At 45.9% G+C, this 18375-nt stretch overlaps 1 protein-coding gene across 2 annotated transcripts in view; it reads left to right on the forward strand.

Annotated features, from left to right (window-relative positions):
• LOC144824035 (uncharacterized protein HI_0077-like) overlaps positions 1 to 18375 on the forward strand; it is a 105810-nt gene that overhangs the window by 10811 nt on the left and 76624 nt on the right. Inside the window, exons 2-3 of one of the 2 annotated variants that reach the window (XM_078683075.1) lie at positions 2656 to 2803; positions 7872 to 7960. In XM_078683075.1, the coding sequence (XP_078539201.1) occupies positions 7936 to 7960 (25 nt within the window). In that variant the 5' untranslated portion in view covers positions 2656 to 2803; positions 7872 to 7935. The remainder of the gene's footprint in view (positions 1 to 2655; positions 2804 to 7871; positions 7961 to 18375) is intronic. The other variant, XM_078683077.1, reaches the window with a different exon arrangement.

Raw genomic sequence — 18375 nt, forward strand, 5'->3', positions numbered from 1 at the left:
GGGAGGCACATACACAGGTGCTAAGATCAGGTGAGGTGTGCTCTACCTAGCGGTCAACATGTTTCATGCTAAAACTAGCAATTCATCAGGACCTATATAAAGATTGTCCTACACGTATCGGGGAAGGACAAGTATTACCTTTCACAAATAACTGGTAGCAGGCCAAATGGTCCTACCACGATTTAGTGGAACCCTACTGATGTAGCAGAATGGCGTCACCAGACTTCTCCCGAGCGTAGGCACCACTGTAGTTGGTACCTGTCCGCTGGACGGACTTCTCGGTTAGACCTACCCGCACGCTGGCAATGTGGAAAGGAAGCCGGAGGTTTAGCCCTCGATTGGTTGGCTTCATTACTAAATGACCGTACGTTCCAAATTTTCTCCCACACATCCACCTCTAATATCTATCCCCAACCTCACGGTGTTCCCCAGGGTTCCATTCTTAGTCCTTTACTTTTTAACCTTTATGCTACTCCACTGGCCCACATCGCTGACAGCATCGGACTAACCTTATTCACGTACGCCGACGACTCGCAGGTTTTCTTCTCTCTTTCTAAATCTGACAAGGCTTCCACCTCCCTCCTTCAGTCTGGTCTGGGGGAAATCGCCAGGTGGATGAACCAAAATCTTCTCAAACTGAATGGAGGGAAGACGGAACTCCTCGTCCTCGGGCACAAGCAAGACCTTTGGACCTCTAGGCACTGGCCTTCGGAGCTAGGCCCGCTTCCATCTCCATCGGAGCATGTGCGCAACCTGGGGTTGCTCATTGACAGTGGTCTGACAATGCATTGTCAGGCTAATAAAGTCTCGTCCACCTGTTTTACCATCTTGCGCTGGCTGAAGAAGATTCTATGGATGCTGCCAGCTGATACTCATAGATCTGTGGTGAATGCCTTGGTTACCTCCCGGTTGGACTATGGGAACATTCTCTACCTGGGAGCGACCAAGGCAGTCCCTCGATGCCTCCAACTTGTGCAGAATGCCGCGGCACGCCTGCTTAGTGGCTGTCGCAAAACTGATCATATTACGGGACGTCTCCGTGACCTTCACTGGTTGAAGGTGGACAGTCGAGTGAAATTTAAGGCGCTCAGCTACATGTTTAAGATCAGGAAGAACATTGCTCCTAGTTATCTTCAAACACTTGTAAACCTCTATTCTCCTTCTCGTTTCCTCCGTTCCTCCTCCCAAAATCTTTTTACTGTTCCTAAGTTCAGACTGTCCAGAATGGGCGGTAGGTCGTTTGCTTTTCTAGGGCCTAAGTCCTGGAACTCCCTTCCTCTGGATATTCGGTCCGAGGACTGCTATGCTCGTTTTCGCAAAGCCGTTAAGACCTGGCTTTTTAATCAATAACTGAGTTTCCTCTTTTCGTCTTTCTGCTAGTTGCAATTTCTCAGCGCGGGGAAACCCTTTCGGGTAGCTGTCGCGCTTTAAAAGCCTAATAAATAAATAAGACACCACTCCATTATAGTACAGAAGGTGCAAGAATCATACAGTGTGTAAATCCCAATGACTGGGCTTCCTCCTACTGGATCCACAACCTTACAGGTCCCCACATATTCCTACACTGCTTTTTGAAGATGCAGTTTGATATTTATGTCCTCTGTACATCTGCAATGATGCAAGATCCTTGTCCATTTGCATTGGCAGACCCATCCCTCGTATATTCGACGCTCAGCCAGCATGCACCAGTCCTTGTCTTCCTTTCATCCCGCTGCGGTGGGCGGTTCTAACGCCCCACCAATACCCCCCCCCCATCGACTAACAATGCTTTCATTTTACCATAATTATACATCTAGTGTATTTACATTAATCAGCGCCTGCGTCGCAAAGCTGCAGACATTAAACCCCACAGCCTCCCCCATGTAGTCTCCTACTGCCTCCTAATAGTCCCGGACTTTGGGGCATGTCCATACGATGTGGGAGAATGATGCCACCCGAGCACATAGTCTCTGAAATGACTACCTTAGTAAGTCCTGCCAATTTATTTTCTGGGTCACCCTGGAACAATATGATCTGTGCAGAATACTCAGTTGGGTCCAGATTCGAAGATGTAGCTTTAACTGTTATAAGGTCTTGCAGTGGTGTGGCTTTGGGAAGATTGCTTGAATGGAAGACTGAAAATGGCTCATCAGACAAGCGATACACGATAGGATGATCAACTTTTTTGCAAGAGTGTTGAAATAAAAGATCTGGATCCAGAGCCATTATCAAAGTATCGTTGAGATAAATAATTATCCGAACTCCACGTCCTTCATTAATTGAACCACAGGTTTCATTAATTTGGTGAAACTCTAGGTGGCTGAGAACAGCTCTGCCAAAAATTCTTAAGTAGAATTCTGTGAAAGAAATTGCTGTAAATGTATGTGTGCAGGAAAGATGGGGTTGGAGATGGCCTTCTTTCAAGTCTAGGCAACCATGAAGTCACCCTCTCTCAACAGATCTCTTAGGAGGTGAATACCCTCCATCACAAAGTGTCTGTAAAATATCCATTTGTTGAATTCTTTGAGGTTGATGACTAAACTGAAACCTCCTCCTTTTTTTGTTTACAATGAAGCTATTGCTATTTTAGCTGTTTGTGTGACGAGATGTGTGACAAATTGCTTTCTTTTGAGGTAAAAATGGAATCACTTGATTTATAAAGGTTTATTTCTACAGGGTAACATGAACAGATTTTGGGTAAGAGGTCTGATGCTGAGTGTCGCAAAACTCCAGTCAGAGTCCTTGAACGGCATCCTGTATGATGTGGGCCCAGTTTGGAAGAAACAGACTTATTCTGCTGCATAGTTCTGTTGGGGAAGAAATGGTGAGGCTCGCGTGTAAAAGTGAAGGCGGATGCTGCTTCTTTTCTTAAGTACACAAAAAAGTGATTGCTGGAATGCTTGAATTAATCTCAACCACTAGGAAATCATTGGTAATTTCTCTGGGCCTCATGCCAGTCCATCACCACCTCAGTTTGGACCCAGCCATAAGCAAATCAGTCTTGAGCCTGCTTCAGTGGGAAGAGTCCAGCCCAAACTGCCAGGCCAGGTCCTCCCTGAACCGGAACACAAGCAACCCAGGACCGATTTTGCTCTTATTAGAGCTTATCAGCCAGGTGTAGATTGGTTCCAGTGGCACATCGTCCACAGGACCCACGTCTGTGCATACCGATCCCACTTAGGCCGACACGCTGAAGTATAAAAAAAAAATGACAGATGTGATGCTCAAATTAATCTCAGCCACTGGTAATTACTTTGGGCCGCATACCAGTCCATTGTTATTTTAATAATAATAATAATACAGTCATTTATTGAGTGCGAACAGCTACCTCCAAAGAGGTGTCCCGGCGCTAGAGCGACAAGTGACACGCAGGAGACAGGCAACTATCAAGACACATATGATTAAGCCAGGTTAAAAAGCCAAGTTTCAACTGCCTTCCTAAATTGTGTTTTAGGAGATCTGATGCAAGGAATTAGGGAGGGAATTCCATAATTTGGACGCCCCAAACATAAAAGATCTGCCTCCCAGCCGGGTTTTCTTCACTCGTGGAGTGCAAAGTAATGTCTAGGAGTTGGATCTCAGAGCACGCGTCTGCGTGTAGACACACAGCCTCTGTTTCAGATACGAAGGGCACGTACCATGAAATGCCCGAAAAGCAAGGATCAGGGTCTTAAATTTGATTCTCTTGGCTACCGGAAGCCAATGTAGTTCTCTAATATGCGGAGAGATATGTTGCAGAAAAGGAACATGTTTGATTAATTTTGCATCCGCATTTTGGACCATTTGGAGTTTCCTAACAAGGTAAGCCGGTAAGCCGATATAGAGGCTTTTTGCGTAGTCCAGGCAGGCAGTTACTGTGGCATGGACTACGATCCGGCGACTGCTCTCAGGCAGCAGGTGTATACATTTACGCAGGTTTCTCAAGCTACTGAAGCAGGTGGCTGTAACCTGCTGAATTTGGGCATAAAAGGATAAATCAGCCTGCCATTTTACTCCCAGATATTTGGCATAGCCAGCTGGCGAGCCCATTTCCACAGGTCTGCGGCTGGAGGGTGAGTTTTGCCAAAGAACACCACTTCAGTTTTATCGGCATTCAATTTAAGTTTGTTGTTGTTCATCCAGCCTGCAATTTCTCTTAAGCAGCCTTTAAAGCACTTAAAAGAGTCTTCGGATTGATCTTTAAAAGGGAAAACCAGCTGGGTGTCATCAGCATAAGAAATCGCCTTCACTCCTAAGTTGGCTATCAAAGTGAATAGAGGAGCCAGATCTATGTTGAACAGCAGGGGGCTTAGGGCTGACCTCAGTGGCACCCCGCACCATAAGTGCTTGCGGGTGGACAGATGCGGTTGTAGGGCCACCCTTTGAGTGCGCAATTTGAGGAAAGACTTAAACCAGGGCTGTGCCATTAACCCCGTTGTCTAGGAGATGTTGAGTCAGTATAGAGTCGTCAACACTATCAAATGCTGCTGAGAGATCCAGGAGCACCAGCATGGCTGATGCCCCTGATTCCAATGCCATTCTAATTGAGACTGCTCCCTCTAATAGCGCGGTCTCTGTGCTGAACCCAGCTCGGAAACCGCATTGGGTATCGTGCAGGATATTGTGGCACTCGATGAAATTGGCCAATTGCCACTGCACTACCTTTTCCAGCATTTTTGCTGGGGCTGGCAACAGAGAAATAGGTCTGTAATTGTTCAATTCCCCTGAATCCACATTGGGTTTTTTCTTAAGGGGAAGTAGAGTGGCATGCTTCCATAGATCAGGGAAGATGCCAGAGGAAAGGGAAGTGTTCCATATTTTGGACAGCACATCGCTAGTGGAATATTCCAACTCTTTCCACAGTTTAGGAGGGCACGGGTCTTCGGGTGAGCCTGACTTGCAGCCCTAAATCACAGCCAATGCTTCCTTCTGAGAGATAGGAGTGAATTCGGAGAGGAGAGGCATGGGTGCTTTCCTAGCTCCTTAACTGCTTTAACCGTAGAAGTTGTAGCAGAAAAGGAATGGTAGACCTTGCTGATTTTATCATCGAAAAAATCGAGATTCTCTCACAAAGTGCCAAAGAGGGCTGGGCATCGATTACCAGTCCACGGGGTTTGAGGAAGGAGTTGACCACCTTGAACATTGCCTTGCCAGGTCTATCGGAATTATCAATACACTTGGCAATGTGATCTCTCCTTGCCTCCTTCATGAATGTGTGCATTACCTTCAAGGATTTCTTATATGTCATTTTGGCAGAAGCATCGTAATCCATCCTCCACTGTCGTTCCAAGCGCTTGCACTTCCTTTTCATGGCCCTACAGCGACTCGGAGAACCATGGAGCTGAGGGCGATTTCCTCGTGGATTTAGTCATTCTGGCTGGTGCCGTAGATTCTACTGCAGCGGCAATCCAATTATGTAGGGCCAAAGTATCTGCATTAGAGTCTAGAGATAGAGGAGGATGGCTGGCTAACAAAATTGGGCTTAAGCATTCAGCTGTCAGCTTCTTCCAGTTTCTCTTTAGAAAGTATCTGCCGCTCTCAGGCAAGTCGGGTTTTGCCAAGTTTAAAGAGAAATGAATAAGAAAATGGTCTGACCAGAGCACCTAGTTTGGCACTTCTGTTTTCATGGAAGAGATATTAGAAAATATCAGGTCACGGGTATGCCCTGCTCTGTGTGTAGGGAATTTAACAAGTTGGGGCAAATTCACGCCTTCAGGCGAGGAGACCATCTGCATTGCCTGAACACAAGTGGAATCATTTACATGCAGATTAAAATCCCCTAATGCAGTAAAATTCGAGGATAAGAGGAATGTAGTGTATATATTTGTACACGCGTTCATGCACGTGTGTGTTCTCGTGCTTGAACGCGTGTGTTCTCATGCTTTGGTCGCGCTCACATTTAGTTCCTATTGTGCGCGGACTACGCCTGTGTTTATGCTTAAACACATCTCGTGACCTGTTGTCACTTGAATACAGCTATTTATACAGTTACACATATGCATGCTTTGATATAACTGTTAGTGGATGTCAGTTACCACTGATTACATGAAGCGAGCAGTCATGTTCAGGGAGTGCTTCTAATTCCAGGAATAAACTTACTAAACTCATCAAGATCTCTGTGGATTATTACACGACAAGGAATATCTGTGCAATATAATTGCATAGTTCCAGGTGTATGTTGGGTAGGCAATCTGGATAGATTGGAGATGGCGAGTGAGGGTGAATCTGTTCCCCATATATATTCCTATAGTATTTTTACCTCATTTAAGAGCTAGCCAGTCTTTAATGTTCTCAGTAAATACTGCACTTTGAGGAAGACCGGCCTAGCCGCATATAAAAAAAATAAACTTTCCTCTTATAAAGATTTTTTCCAATAAGTAGAGAAGCATACGTTTGAACTATTTGAACTTTTCCATTGAGTTGGAGGTTTCCTGTTCGAATGAGGAAAAATTATGCTGAATGGCCATAAATAGATGAAATGGCAATTCCGAATATGGGAAAAGTAATTGCATTAGATTCACAGTCTGACCGATGCAGATGCAATGCATGGCTTTTTTTGCTGTCCAATACAGATATGCTATAGGGCTACCCAGGTGTGGTTTCAGAGGTGACACAGCAAGTAGACCTGAAAGTGTTGCCATCATCAGTAAACTCTTCATTTAGTCACTGTGCAGATTCACTTCATTTTCACGTAGAATTACACCAGAGCCATCATCAGTATCAATAAACTGCTAGCATTCCCTCAGTAGGTGGTTACCACTTCATTTGAGGGAGAGAATGGAACCCTAATATTTTGAGTAAGCTCACTTGGTATGTCTGCGTTGTGTGGTGTGTGTATATATATGTATGTCGCTCTATACAGATATATATAACTATACATTGCACAGTGGAAGTTGCACTGTGTAGCTACAGTTCAGCAGCACATTCACTGAAAAGGCATTTTTTGATTTGCCTACAGATTTTGACCCATTAGACGAATTTGCAAAAAATGTGGCCCTTTACTAACTCACTCAGATACGTTTTGGTGTGGCAAATTAGATGATCTATCCACAGGAAAAAAGTTTAGGGTGGTTGGAGGATTAAAAAGTATATTTCTAGCTCCCTTGGGACATTTTGCCAAAAGAGTTGAGCAAAAACCGTTGAAAAGATTTACGCTAAATGTGGCAAATGTTTTTTTCTTTTCATTTGGTGTAAATAATTATTTGTTCAGATATTTGTGTTTACAAACAGGTGCCTGGGGATGGGTGGGGGTGGTTTAAAGAGTTAACACGTTTGTCTATCTCTGCAGTTTACAGTCACAAGTCAATCACATTTAGAAATTTGTTTATACAATGTAATTGGCTGTATTTTCCTGAAATTATTTTTTGGGCAGTGTCTTGCAACTCCTGACTTGGCGCTGAGTCGAGGGTTTCGCACTGTGTAAAATAATTTTCTACAGCAATGGAAGGTCAAATCCAAAGATGCAGAACAGTGGTGAGGGGTATCTATACTCGTGTAAAATAGAAGGGGCTCCTAAGGAAAAAAAAGTGTCCTGTGGGCCAAAACGGCCACTGGTGCCACCATAGTAGGATCTTAATGAGTCACACACAGTCCTGTGATTGGAGAGACCGCCACCAGTCATTCCATCATGTCTTCACAGCCACTCTGTTGGAATGGCTGTTTTTAGACAAACACACAATTGTAAACACCAAAACATATTCGGAAGATGCCTTTAAAGCATACACCGGCTCAAACAAAACCATGTCACAGGCTAGTGTATCTGATATTCATCTATGCCAGGCAGCTTCTATATCCAGGTTGTTTGCTTTCAGCGTGTTGCATGTGGTCGTGTACTGGCAGTTGAGGGGCCTATATGCAGACATTGATCATCTTGCCTGGTCCCACCAGCCAATAAAAGTTTCTTTGCTTTGCAGATTATATTCACAAAATGGAGAGCACATTGTACTCGTGCGCACAAGAGATGACAAATTCTACGCAATGGATTCTGCTTGTCCTCATGAAGGTTAGTTGCAGCACTTCTCAATGTTTGGTTGATTATGCATAGTTCATTGTGATTGATGTTAGGTCATGAGCAGACATGCTTTTAAACACAAAGGAACATTTATGAATCAATACATTTTATTAGCTTGTTTTGTATATAAAAACATAAACCTACAACTACAAGCAGGTGGGGAAACCTTCAACTGCAAATGCAATTTTAGAGAAACTATAACACTTTTTAGTTTTAATTTAATCAGTACTTCTCTCACTCTTAAAGAGGCCCACACCGTTGATGTGATTTGGCGTAATAATGTACTGTATACTATCAACTCAATCAACCACACAGCGCTACCTGATCATTTTGTTGTTTTTTTAAAGTTGGAAAATGGCTTTTCCACTTCAAGCACAGATAAAAAAATAGACCCACCTAAAATAATCAGAAATTGATGCAAGTTATACTTCTCTTCAGCAGCAGCAACATTAGGCATGCGAGTAAGTCGGGGCCTAATCGGGAGAATCCTGAAAACTTCTTAGCAGTTTATCATGACAAACAGAATAAAATTGTTGAACTCATCACCCATGGTAGATCTGTCGGGAGTAAATTACGAATTGGTGCATCTAAAAAGTTAACTCTGCATGCTGGAACGCCGCTAGAATCAGGACTACTCGCCATCCGTACAAAATGAATGCCACAATCTGAATAATTCTTACTAAAGTGCTTTAAAGATACCCTAAGCCAATCATTATTCTGACCATATTTTAAATGCTCCCAACATTTATTTGGTAAAATACGTGTTTCGGGTCGTTACAGGGCTCAAAGAACAACCTAATGGTGACATGAGCAAATAGTTACATATGAAAAGTAATCAATTTTCGATTTTTAAAGAGACATTTTTTAACATTAATGCACACTCCTCCCCTGCTGAGTTTCAATTGGCAAAATTGGCACCTTGGCATCAAACAGTTTAAAACAGTTTATGGAACTAACCGCTATATGTATCAACAAACCATTTTGCATTTCCTAAATAGCGAATTTTAAGGAATCGCTATTTAGGAAATGCAAAACGGTATGTATGTACAAAATCGCTTTCCAATAGCGATTCCTTAGCATTCCTTAATTTGAGATTAGCAAATTGTCAATCGCAAATTACCCCTTCATTTCTATGGGCCAGGAGGCCCATAGGAATGAAAGTGCAATTTGCATTTTGCACTTTGCTGATCGCAAATTAGGGATGTTTCCAAGGGTGCAGGGGTGTCTCAAGAACACCCTGCTGCACCCCTGAAAAAGACATTTGGGGGCATATGGCGCACATACATGCCCTAAGGGCATGTATGGGCGTCATATGGCACCTTTGGTTTTTATCAAAAATGATTTTTGATAAGAATTCGCAAATTACCACCAACTAGAAGTTGGTGGTAATTTGCTACTCCTTAATGGCATTTTTTGCATTTTATTTGTTTGATACATTGCATTTAAGGAATCGCAAAATTTGCAATTCCTTAAGTGCAATCGCAAAATAAGGATTAGCAAATTTTGCTAATCCTTATTTTGCATCAAACTTGTTTGATACATTCCATTTGTCTATTTAGCATTCGCAAAGGCCGAAATTCGCAGAATTTCGGCCTTTGCGAATGCTAAATAGCTTGATACATATAGCGGTTAATGAGGATGACCGGGGCTAATTAAGAGCAGTAGATCCTCATTCTCAGGGCACAAAATGTTGCACGCCAAATGTCAGAAAGCTTTAATATTGTAATCACCTGACACGGTTCCTGACAACTATTAATGTCTCCTTGAGGACTGGGTGGTACCTTCAAGTTAAAAGTTTGCAACTCATTCCATTGCTGAAAAAAGCCACATTGGACTAAAATCAACTATAAGTCTGTGTCTCAATTGCCTTTTCTCATGAAACATCACAAACTCGCTGTTTTCAGTCAATTGTCAAGCTATTTAGAATCTTGCGTGCTTTTGCATTCATCACAAGCAGGATTTAGAACCGGTGTACTAGGGAATATGCAATTAATGTGGTACTACATGATCTTCAAACAGGTGCTGAACAAACATCCAAATGGCACTAATTCTGCTGGATTTTTCGGCAGCATTTGTCACCGTGGACCTCCAGACCATGTTGGCGCCAATAGAGGTCCTCTCTGTAGGAGATATAGTACTTAACTGGTTCTGCAATTTCCTACCCAAGCCAACTGACTTGTACAGTTCCACAAGAATCTGGCCTTTCTCGCCTTGGTATTTAACTTGTACTCGATTCCACTGGCTAATTTGACTCAAACGTTAGGGCTGTTGGTGATTGTGTATATAAGTAGACACACTGATTTGTTTTACAATCTGTGATAATCCAGAATTGAGTGCAGATGCTCTTAGGCTCTATTTAACTAATATGCATACTTGAATGGCCTCTAGCAGGCTAATGCGAGATCGGGGGAACACTGAGCTTCTCTTACCTTTTAGGCAGACTCAAATTTGGGAGCACAATTTGTGGTCTTTCATCAGTGGTCAGAAAGCCACTAACCTTCCAAAAAGTTCAAAGTCTAATCTAAATGATTCCCAGTTGTTGTTAGAAGATCAAATAATGTCCATGGGAATGAACTGTTTTGCATTTGCAAGTTTTGAAGAGATTTTGTTTTATTAATTCAATTACTCAAGAAGAGAGTGGATTCTGAATGTCTCTGTCTTGGTAGGCTCGACTAATGCAATGCCGTTTATCTCGGGCTACCTGTTAAATCTTTAAAGAAATTGCAACAGGTTCAGAATGGAGAAGATAGGTTATTTTTTAACAAGAAAAAGTAGAATCTCTTGCTTCTAGCTTGGTAAAACTACATTCACTTGAAGTTGCGTGACGGACAAAATGTAAAGCTTCAGTCCATAAATCTGTGTTTGGAGAGAAGCTGAGCCCTCTTTATGGAATAGCCTGTTTTTATGAGCCGGGGTGCTACTCCAGATTCAAAACAGCCTGTTGGCTCTGTGTTTCCAAGTTTAAAGTGCAACTTTGGACCGCAGATCCTTCTCTGTTGTAGTAACCAAGTTGTGGAATTCTCCTCATCTTTCTCGTAGGGGGAGAATCAAAATTTCTGGAATTAAAGATATGTTAAAACGTGGTTCTTTTCCTATTATTACTTATTCAAAGGGATGGATTTGTAGTGGCAATTTGATTAGATCAGTTCTGAACGTTTTAGCGCCAAGTTACTTACAGATGTATGTATGTGTGCTTTAAAAATATCATAAAGTAAAGAATAAATAAAAACATAAATAAAAAAATTGAATTTAGCTCCACTCCTTCTCACCTTCCCCCATGGATCTATGTAAGAACGATCAAATTATGCATATATTCAACATCAAGAGTAGTGTTGAAGGGGCTTTCTATTCTTGTATGCACCTACTTGTTGTGTGGCACGAACTATTTCTAGCTGGGTTTCATGCCTTTGTTCCTCTTAGATGTGTTCAGCTTGCTGGAGTAAGGTGTAAGGTTCTTAAATATTTGTGACATGAGAACTCCTGAAACTCATTTGCGAGAATTTTTGTAAATGGTGTCAATATGTCCTTGTGGCTGCCATTTTGGTGGTCAGTTGACATAATGATTTTCTCCATACCCAACAGCTTCCATATGAGTACTAATCTTATTTTCTTGGTTGGTACTTTGTCTGGACCCCAAAAAGGAGTTATGACCTGGCCATACATAATGCCTGCAACATTTTTGTGCCTCTCCGTGAGTGTAATGAAAATGTATGTTTGTTGGGTGAGGCCGTGGACCAAGCTTACTCTATGCTTTTGAAGATTTCTACAGTCTCTCTTATCTTTTCCGGACAATCCTAGAGCAGGTTAAGCAAGGTACCGGCGTCCCACTGCAGCCTCTTTATCTCTCCTCTGACTTCACTTGATTATGTTTATATATTCGTTCTGAGGACATGTACCAATAGTCAACTATTTTAGTTGCTTGTTCTCTACATGTCTTGCTTCTGGATGTTATGCAGGCTCTAAGAAAAATCTCTATCCATTCTTTGTTATAATATTCTGCCTGGTTCTCCTTCCTATATCCTTTGGCCAAGGGTTTTTTATCAAGGTGTGTGGGTCTTATGAGCAATTTGTGCACCCAAGGTCCCTTCTCCTGCCAGAACTGTAGCTTCACCAGCACCCGACCGGCCAACCCGCCCACCGGGAAAGAAACCAACTACCTCAGATGCATTTTTCTCAACACCCGCTCCGCACGCAAATACGCCGTTCAACTCTGGGACCTACTTGACTCAACCTCCCCAGATGTCGCCTTCCTGACAGAGACCTGGCTGAACCCCTCCTCGGCACCCGACATCGCCATAGCCATCCCGAAAGGCTACAAGATTACCCGCAGGGACCGCACTAACAGAGTAGGAGGAGGAATCGCCATCGTCCACAGGAACACTCTCAGAGTCTCGACCAACACCGATGACACCCTCAGCACAGCTGAACACCTGCACTTCCAGATCCACACCGACCCTAACACCACCCTCAGAGGAACCCTCGTCTACAGCCCCCCCGGACTCTTACCACAGTTCAGCTACTCCATCGCCGACTTCGTCAGCACACACACCCTCGCCTCCACGGACTACATCCTCCTCGGGGACCTGAACTTCCACCTCAAGAACAACAACACCACCAACTCCACCACCCTGATCGACAACCTGCCAACCTCGGACTCAGAAAACTCGTCACAACACCCACCCACTCGCCAGCCACATGCTTGACCCCTTCTTCTCCCCAAGCCCCCACGTCTCCTTCAACCACACCACTGAACTTCACTGGACCGACCATCGCTGCATCCACTTCACCTTCCGGAACCCACCACGCACCACTGCATCCCTGCAACCAACCGATCCCTCGCCGCTGCTGGGGCAAAGTCACCGAAGACCAGCTAACCACCACCCTCGCCCGGAGCCCACCCGCCGACCCCACCGACCCCAACACCACCGCCCGCAACCTCAGACAGTGGATCGACGACTGCACCAACACCCTCGCCCCGTTCAAGAAATCATCCAACAGCCACACCAGCCAGAAAGCCAACTGGTTCACTGAAGACCTCCAGGCCTCCAAGCAAACCTGCCGAAAGCTAGAGAAGAACTGGCACCGTGAACGAACACCGGACAGCTACGCAGCCCACAAGAACGCCACACGCAGACACCATCACCTCATCAGATCCGCCAAAAGGGCCTCCTTCAAAGACCGCCTAGACAACAATGCACACAACAGCAAAGAGCTCTTCAACGTCGTGAAGGAACTCTCCAACCCCGGCTCCAACACCAATGACATTCCGCCTTCGCAAGACCTGTGCGACTCGCTTGCCACCTTCTTCCATCGTAAGATCGCAGACATCCACAACAACTTCAACACCACGACCGCCCCAACAACTAAGACCTCCACCCCCACGACCACCATCCGCACCGACCGCCTGCTCTCCTGGACCAACATAAACAACAACAACACCATCAAAATCATGAACACCATCCACTCCGGATCCTCGTCAGACCCATGCCCACACCACATCTTCAACAAAGCCAGCACCACCATCGCACCCCATCTCCGGAAAGCCATCAACATCTCCTTCGAGACAGCAACCTTCCCGGAGAGCTGGAAGCACGCCGAGATCAACGCCTTACTCAAGAAACCCAAGGCAGACCCCAAGGACCTCAAGAACTTCAGGCCCATCTCCCTGCTCCCGTTCCCAGCGAAAGTCATCGAGAAGACAGTCAACAAACAACTGACCCGCTACCTCGAGGAGAACAGAATTCTGGACCCGTCCCAGTTCGGGTTCCGCAGCAACCACAGCACCGAAACTGCCCTCATCGCTGCCACCAATGACATCAGGGCCCTGCTAGACAACAGAGAAACTGCGGCCCTCATCCTCCTGGACCCGTCAGACGCCTTCGACGCTCGGTCTGCCACCGCACACTACGCATTCGCCTCCACGACACCAGGATCCAAGAGAAGGCCCTGGACTGGACCTCCTCCTTCCTCTCTGGCAGAAGACAGAGCGTCCGCCTACCCCCCTTCTGCTCCGAAGCCACCAAGATCGTCTGCGGCATACTCCAGGGCTCATCCCTCAGCCCAACGTTGTTTAACATCTACATGGCACCGCTCGCCCACGTCGCCCTACTGCACGACCTCACCATCATCTCTTACGCTGATGACACCCAGATGATCCTCTCCCTCACCAAGAACCCCCACACCGCTAAAACCAACCTCCACGAAGGAATGAAAGCCATCGCCAAGTGGATGAAGAACAGCCGACTGAAGCTGAACTCAGACAAGACGGAAGTCCTCATCCTCCGATCCACCCCCTCTGCCTGGGACGACTCCTGGTGGCCGACCACACTGGGAACAGCTCCAACACCCACCGAACACTCACGCAACCTAGGGGTCATCCTCGACTCCACCGTCTCCATGACAAAGTAGGTCAACACCTTCTCTTCCTCCTGCTTCAACACCCTCCGCATGCTCCGCAAGATCTACAAGTGGATCCCCACCAAAACGAGAAAAACGGTCACCCAGGCCCTCGTCAACAGAAGGTTGGACTACGGAAACGCCCTCTAAGCAAGAGCCTCGGCCAAACTCCTGAAACGACTTCAACGCATTCAGAACGCCTCTGCACGCCTGTTCCTCGACATCCCTCGCCGCAGCCACATCACACCCCACCTGATACACCTGCACAGGCTCCCCGTCAACATGAGGATAACCTTCAGGCTCCTCACCCATGCACACAAGGCACTCCACAACACCGGACCAGCGTACCTCAACAGACGACTCAGCTTCTACACCCCCACCCGCCAGCTTCGCTCCGCCGACCTTGCCCTCGCCACAGTCCCCCGCATCCGTAGAGCAACCTCCGGCGGCAGATCGTTCTCCCACCTCGCTGCCAGGACCTAGAACGCCCTCCCCATCCACCTACGGCAGACCCAAGACCTGCTGACCTTCAGAAGACTCCTCAAGGCCTGGCATTTTGAGCAGTAGCAGCTTCCCCCCCCCCTCCCCACCCCCAACTCCCTCCTAGCATCTTGAGACCCTCACGGGTAAGTAGTGTACGTTACAAATGCTATGATTGATTGATTGATTGAGGTGCTTGTCATTCTTTTTTGTAATATACAATTTTTCAAAAACTGTTAAAAGAGTTTGTTTCTTGTGGAGAACTTGAAATGTATGTAGATTTAGATAAAACCTAGAGACTTCCTCAAATCGTATCATTTTCATTATCAGCTTCAGAGGTGTTGCGCAAGGTTCTAGGGTAGTCGTCGGAGTACCTACTCAGTTTATGACTATCGCTCCCTATGTTAACTTGTGTTATGTCTGTACTCTTCCATGCTCTCTCCACTCAGCTCCACATAGAGAGCGAAAAAAAACGAGAGAATGAGGGCATCCTTAGCTGCTGCCCTCTATATCAAGAACAGGCTAGAGGGCAATCGATTTGCTCTAACCTTTGCTGTTGGCTTGCTTTAACCGCAGAACACCCATCTGCAAAATTTGGAACCAAATCTGAAACTGCTCCAAGTCCCTTCCAAATAAAGCCAGTGAACTTTGTTTAATGGCCTCTTAGCATCAATTGTTTGAAGCAAGATGTTGCTGCTTGATCTTTTCACATTATTATTAAGGTATGAGTCCTGACTAATCTGGGTCAATTATGGAGGGATTAAGTCTTTAGGCTAAGATCCCAGTAAATAATTTAGCATCCACATTTATAAGGGAAACAGGTCTATAAGACAAGTGCAGCGATCTATCTTTCCCTCATAAATGGGACTCATAAATGTGGCAGAATGTTTTATAAAAGGGGGGGGGATGAAGCCATTTGAGCCTAGAGGTTTTCTGGTTTGAAGTCTGCTTAATAAGTAAGTCTAGGGTGTCTACTTGTTCTTGCTAGGGTGTTGTTATCTGGGCTAATGACAAGCATTCTTTTTTTTTTATATATATTTTTATTTTAACAGTAAGACAAGAGCAGGCAATACAGATATCAGGTGTTTCGCAGTAAAATACAGAACAGGGCCAGGCGGGGGAAATATACAAACAATAATCACTGTAAGAAGTAAAATGCCCATCACGGGTACACATAACGGAAATAAGAAATAAGCAATCTATTAAGCAATCAAAGCAATCCCACCCGCGTGACCTCGTCCACAATGTTACAGTATAATTGAGCCAGCGAAGACACCCGGACAATAAAGGATTCGTGAAAAATAAACAGCCCATCTCTCGTAGAAGGAAAAAGAAAAGACAAAAGGGGCCATAGAACAAAAGAAGGCAAAATAAAAAACCCCACCCCTAACCCCCCACCCTGCACCCCTGCAATGGCTATGGCCTAACCCCACTAGCAGCGTGCCTGTCGCCCAAGAACTACCCTAAAGGAAGGGAAAAGAGAAAGCGGAGGAGGAAAAAGCAAACACACTCCCTGTCTCCCGTACCCCCCGCCAACAGCGACCACCCCGAGACATGGTAAAGTAAATATTTAGCAATTATACAAACCAGTCAGGGGAGGATAAACAACAACCACCCAATTCTCGTCACAATATAGGCACAACCCCGGCATCGCTAAAAGCTATTTTATCGGAACCCAGCGATAAAGTTCAGCCCTGGCCAGTACGGTCCGTCATAAGAGTCTTTGCCACTCGAGCCGCCATTTTGAAGGAAAAGGCAAAGCGTCCACAAAAGTTCTTGTCAGCACAGGAGGATCGAATACAGGATAAAAGTTCACGGCTCGAACGAGGAAAGGTGTCCAAAAACAGCGAGTATCCCAAACCATCACCAAGGAACTCGTAGCCACATGGAAGACCGTCTATAGATGCGTTAGGCGGCAGCAGGATCAGGCAAGAGACGCTAGCGAGAAGCACGGGCTGGCTTGTCGGTAAGAGGGGACCGTCAAGGTTCATGAACTCCGGGTTATGCACGGGGACCTCGACCTCTGATGTGCAATGCACCGCTGGTACCACCTCTAGCTGGAAACCAATCGAGCTGTCGTCCTCAGGTTCCAGGATACCGTCCACTTTCACCATCAGTGTCCGGAACACAGCGACTGTGTGCGAATGGAGCGCCCCAATGGCGGCCACAACGGCCTGCAGCGATGGCGCGCCTTCCGTCCGCTCCATCCCCTCTCAATAGGCGACAGAGCCGGACTTGAACCCCGGAGGCCGGCTGCTCCGGAGTCGCAGCCACGCAAATCTGATATCAAGTAATGGGCGCTCCTCGTGTTACAGAACACACCTTCGCCGTCAGAGAGGGCCCCAGCCCGTCGACCCCGGGAGGGCAGCAAGGTCTCCGGGCACCGGACCCCCACCACTGCAGCCGGCGTGGCACGCTGGTGTGTCCTCGGTGTAGATCGTTCAAAGGATCGTCACAAAAAGTCAACAATTCAGGCACACTTCAGGAGACCGGGCTCAGTCCAGGTCTCACGGCCGATGTTGTTCAACTCTGACCCGGATAGTCTAGAAATCGAGGCCCCGGCTTCCACACGTTGTTAGGTCAAGAATGGAAACACGGCGTATCTTCGTCAGCCGATGAGGTAGAAATCTCGGGATTGCACCTTTAGAAGCAGTAGACCTTCATAAACAAGGAAATCAGGTGTAAGGTCAGGATTGAAGACAGGATAATCGAGCTGCTGGCGGAGGAGGTCAGCGGAGCCGGGAGCTTACGCGGCCATCTTGATTCGTAGCGTAGCTCCTCCCCTCATGACAAGCATTCTTGGGCCCAATCTGAAGGCTTATTTTCGGCTGAATACATGACACTACAGAAGTTTCTAAATTCACGATTTCCTGATAGTCTTTGATCAGGACATCTCCCTGGTCTTTCACCTCACCTAGTCTATTCTTGGCCCTCTTAGCTTTTAATTTACAGGCAATCAGACTTCCTGCTTGTTCCTACCAATATAATATGTTTGTTTGGTCAGTAGCAGGAGCAAGACGTACTGCTCGGTTTTGCACTTTGGCTATGATGAGTTTAAGCCATGTGTTAAGTGTCCTTTCTTGAGCACCTTTGGCCTGCAGGGGTCTTTTCTCACCGTCCTTTCTCAACTCTGCCTACAGCTTATCACCAAACATTGATCCTGAACGGTTCTCCACTCTGCACACTCAAAAGCAGATAGGCTGCTTCTTCCGCCCCAGGGTGTTTTTACTTCCCATGCAAAAAGAACAATCGATGGACAGAATGTAGAACAATGCCATACATTCACCCCAGTGCAGAGATCTGGGCCTACATCCATCATATATTTGGTCATCATGCCATTCCGGTTTGGATCCAGCCATATGCAAATCAGTCTTGACCCTGCTTCCAATGGGAACAGTCCAGCCCGAACTACCAGGTCAGGTCCTCCCTGGACTGGAAACAAGCATCCTAGGACCGGTTTCGGGCTTTCAGCCCTCATCAGCCAGGATAGCTTGACTCTAGTGGCATGGAGAGCACGGGACCCACATCTG

The sequence above is a fragment of the Lissotriton helveticus genome, chromosome 3_1, assembly GCF_964261635.1.
Source record: "Lissotriton helveticus chromosome 3_1, aLisHel1.1, whole genome shotgun sequence".
NCBI classification, from domain to species: domain Eukaryota; kingdom Metazoa; phylum Chordata; class Amphibia; order Caudata; family Salamandridae; genus Lissotriton; species Lissotriton helveticus.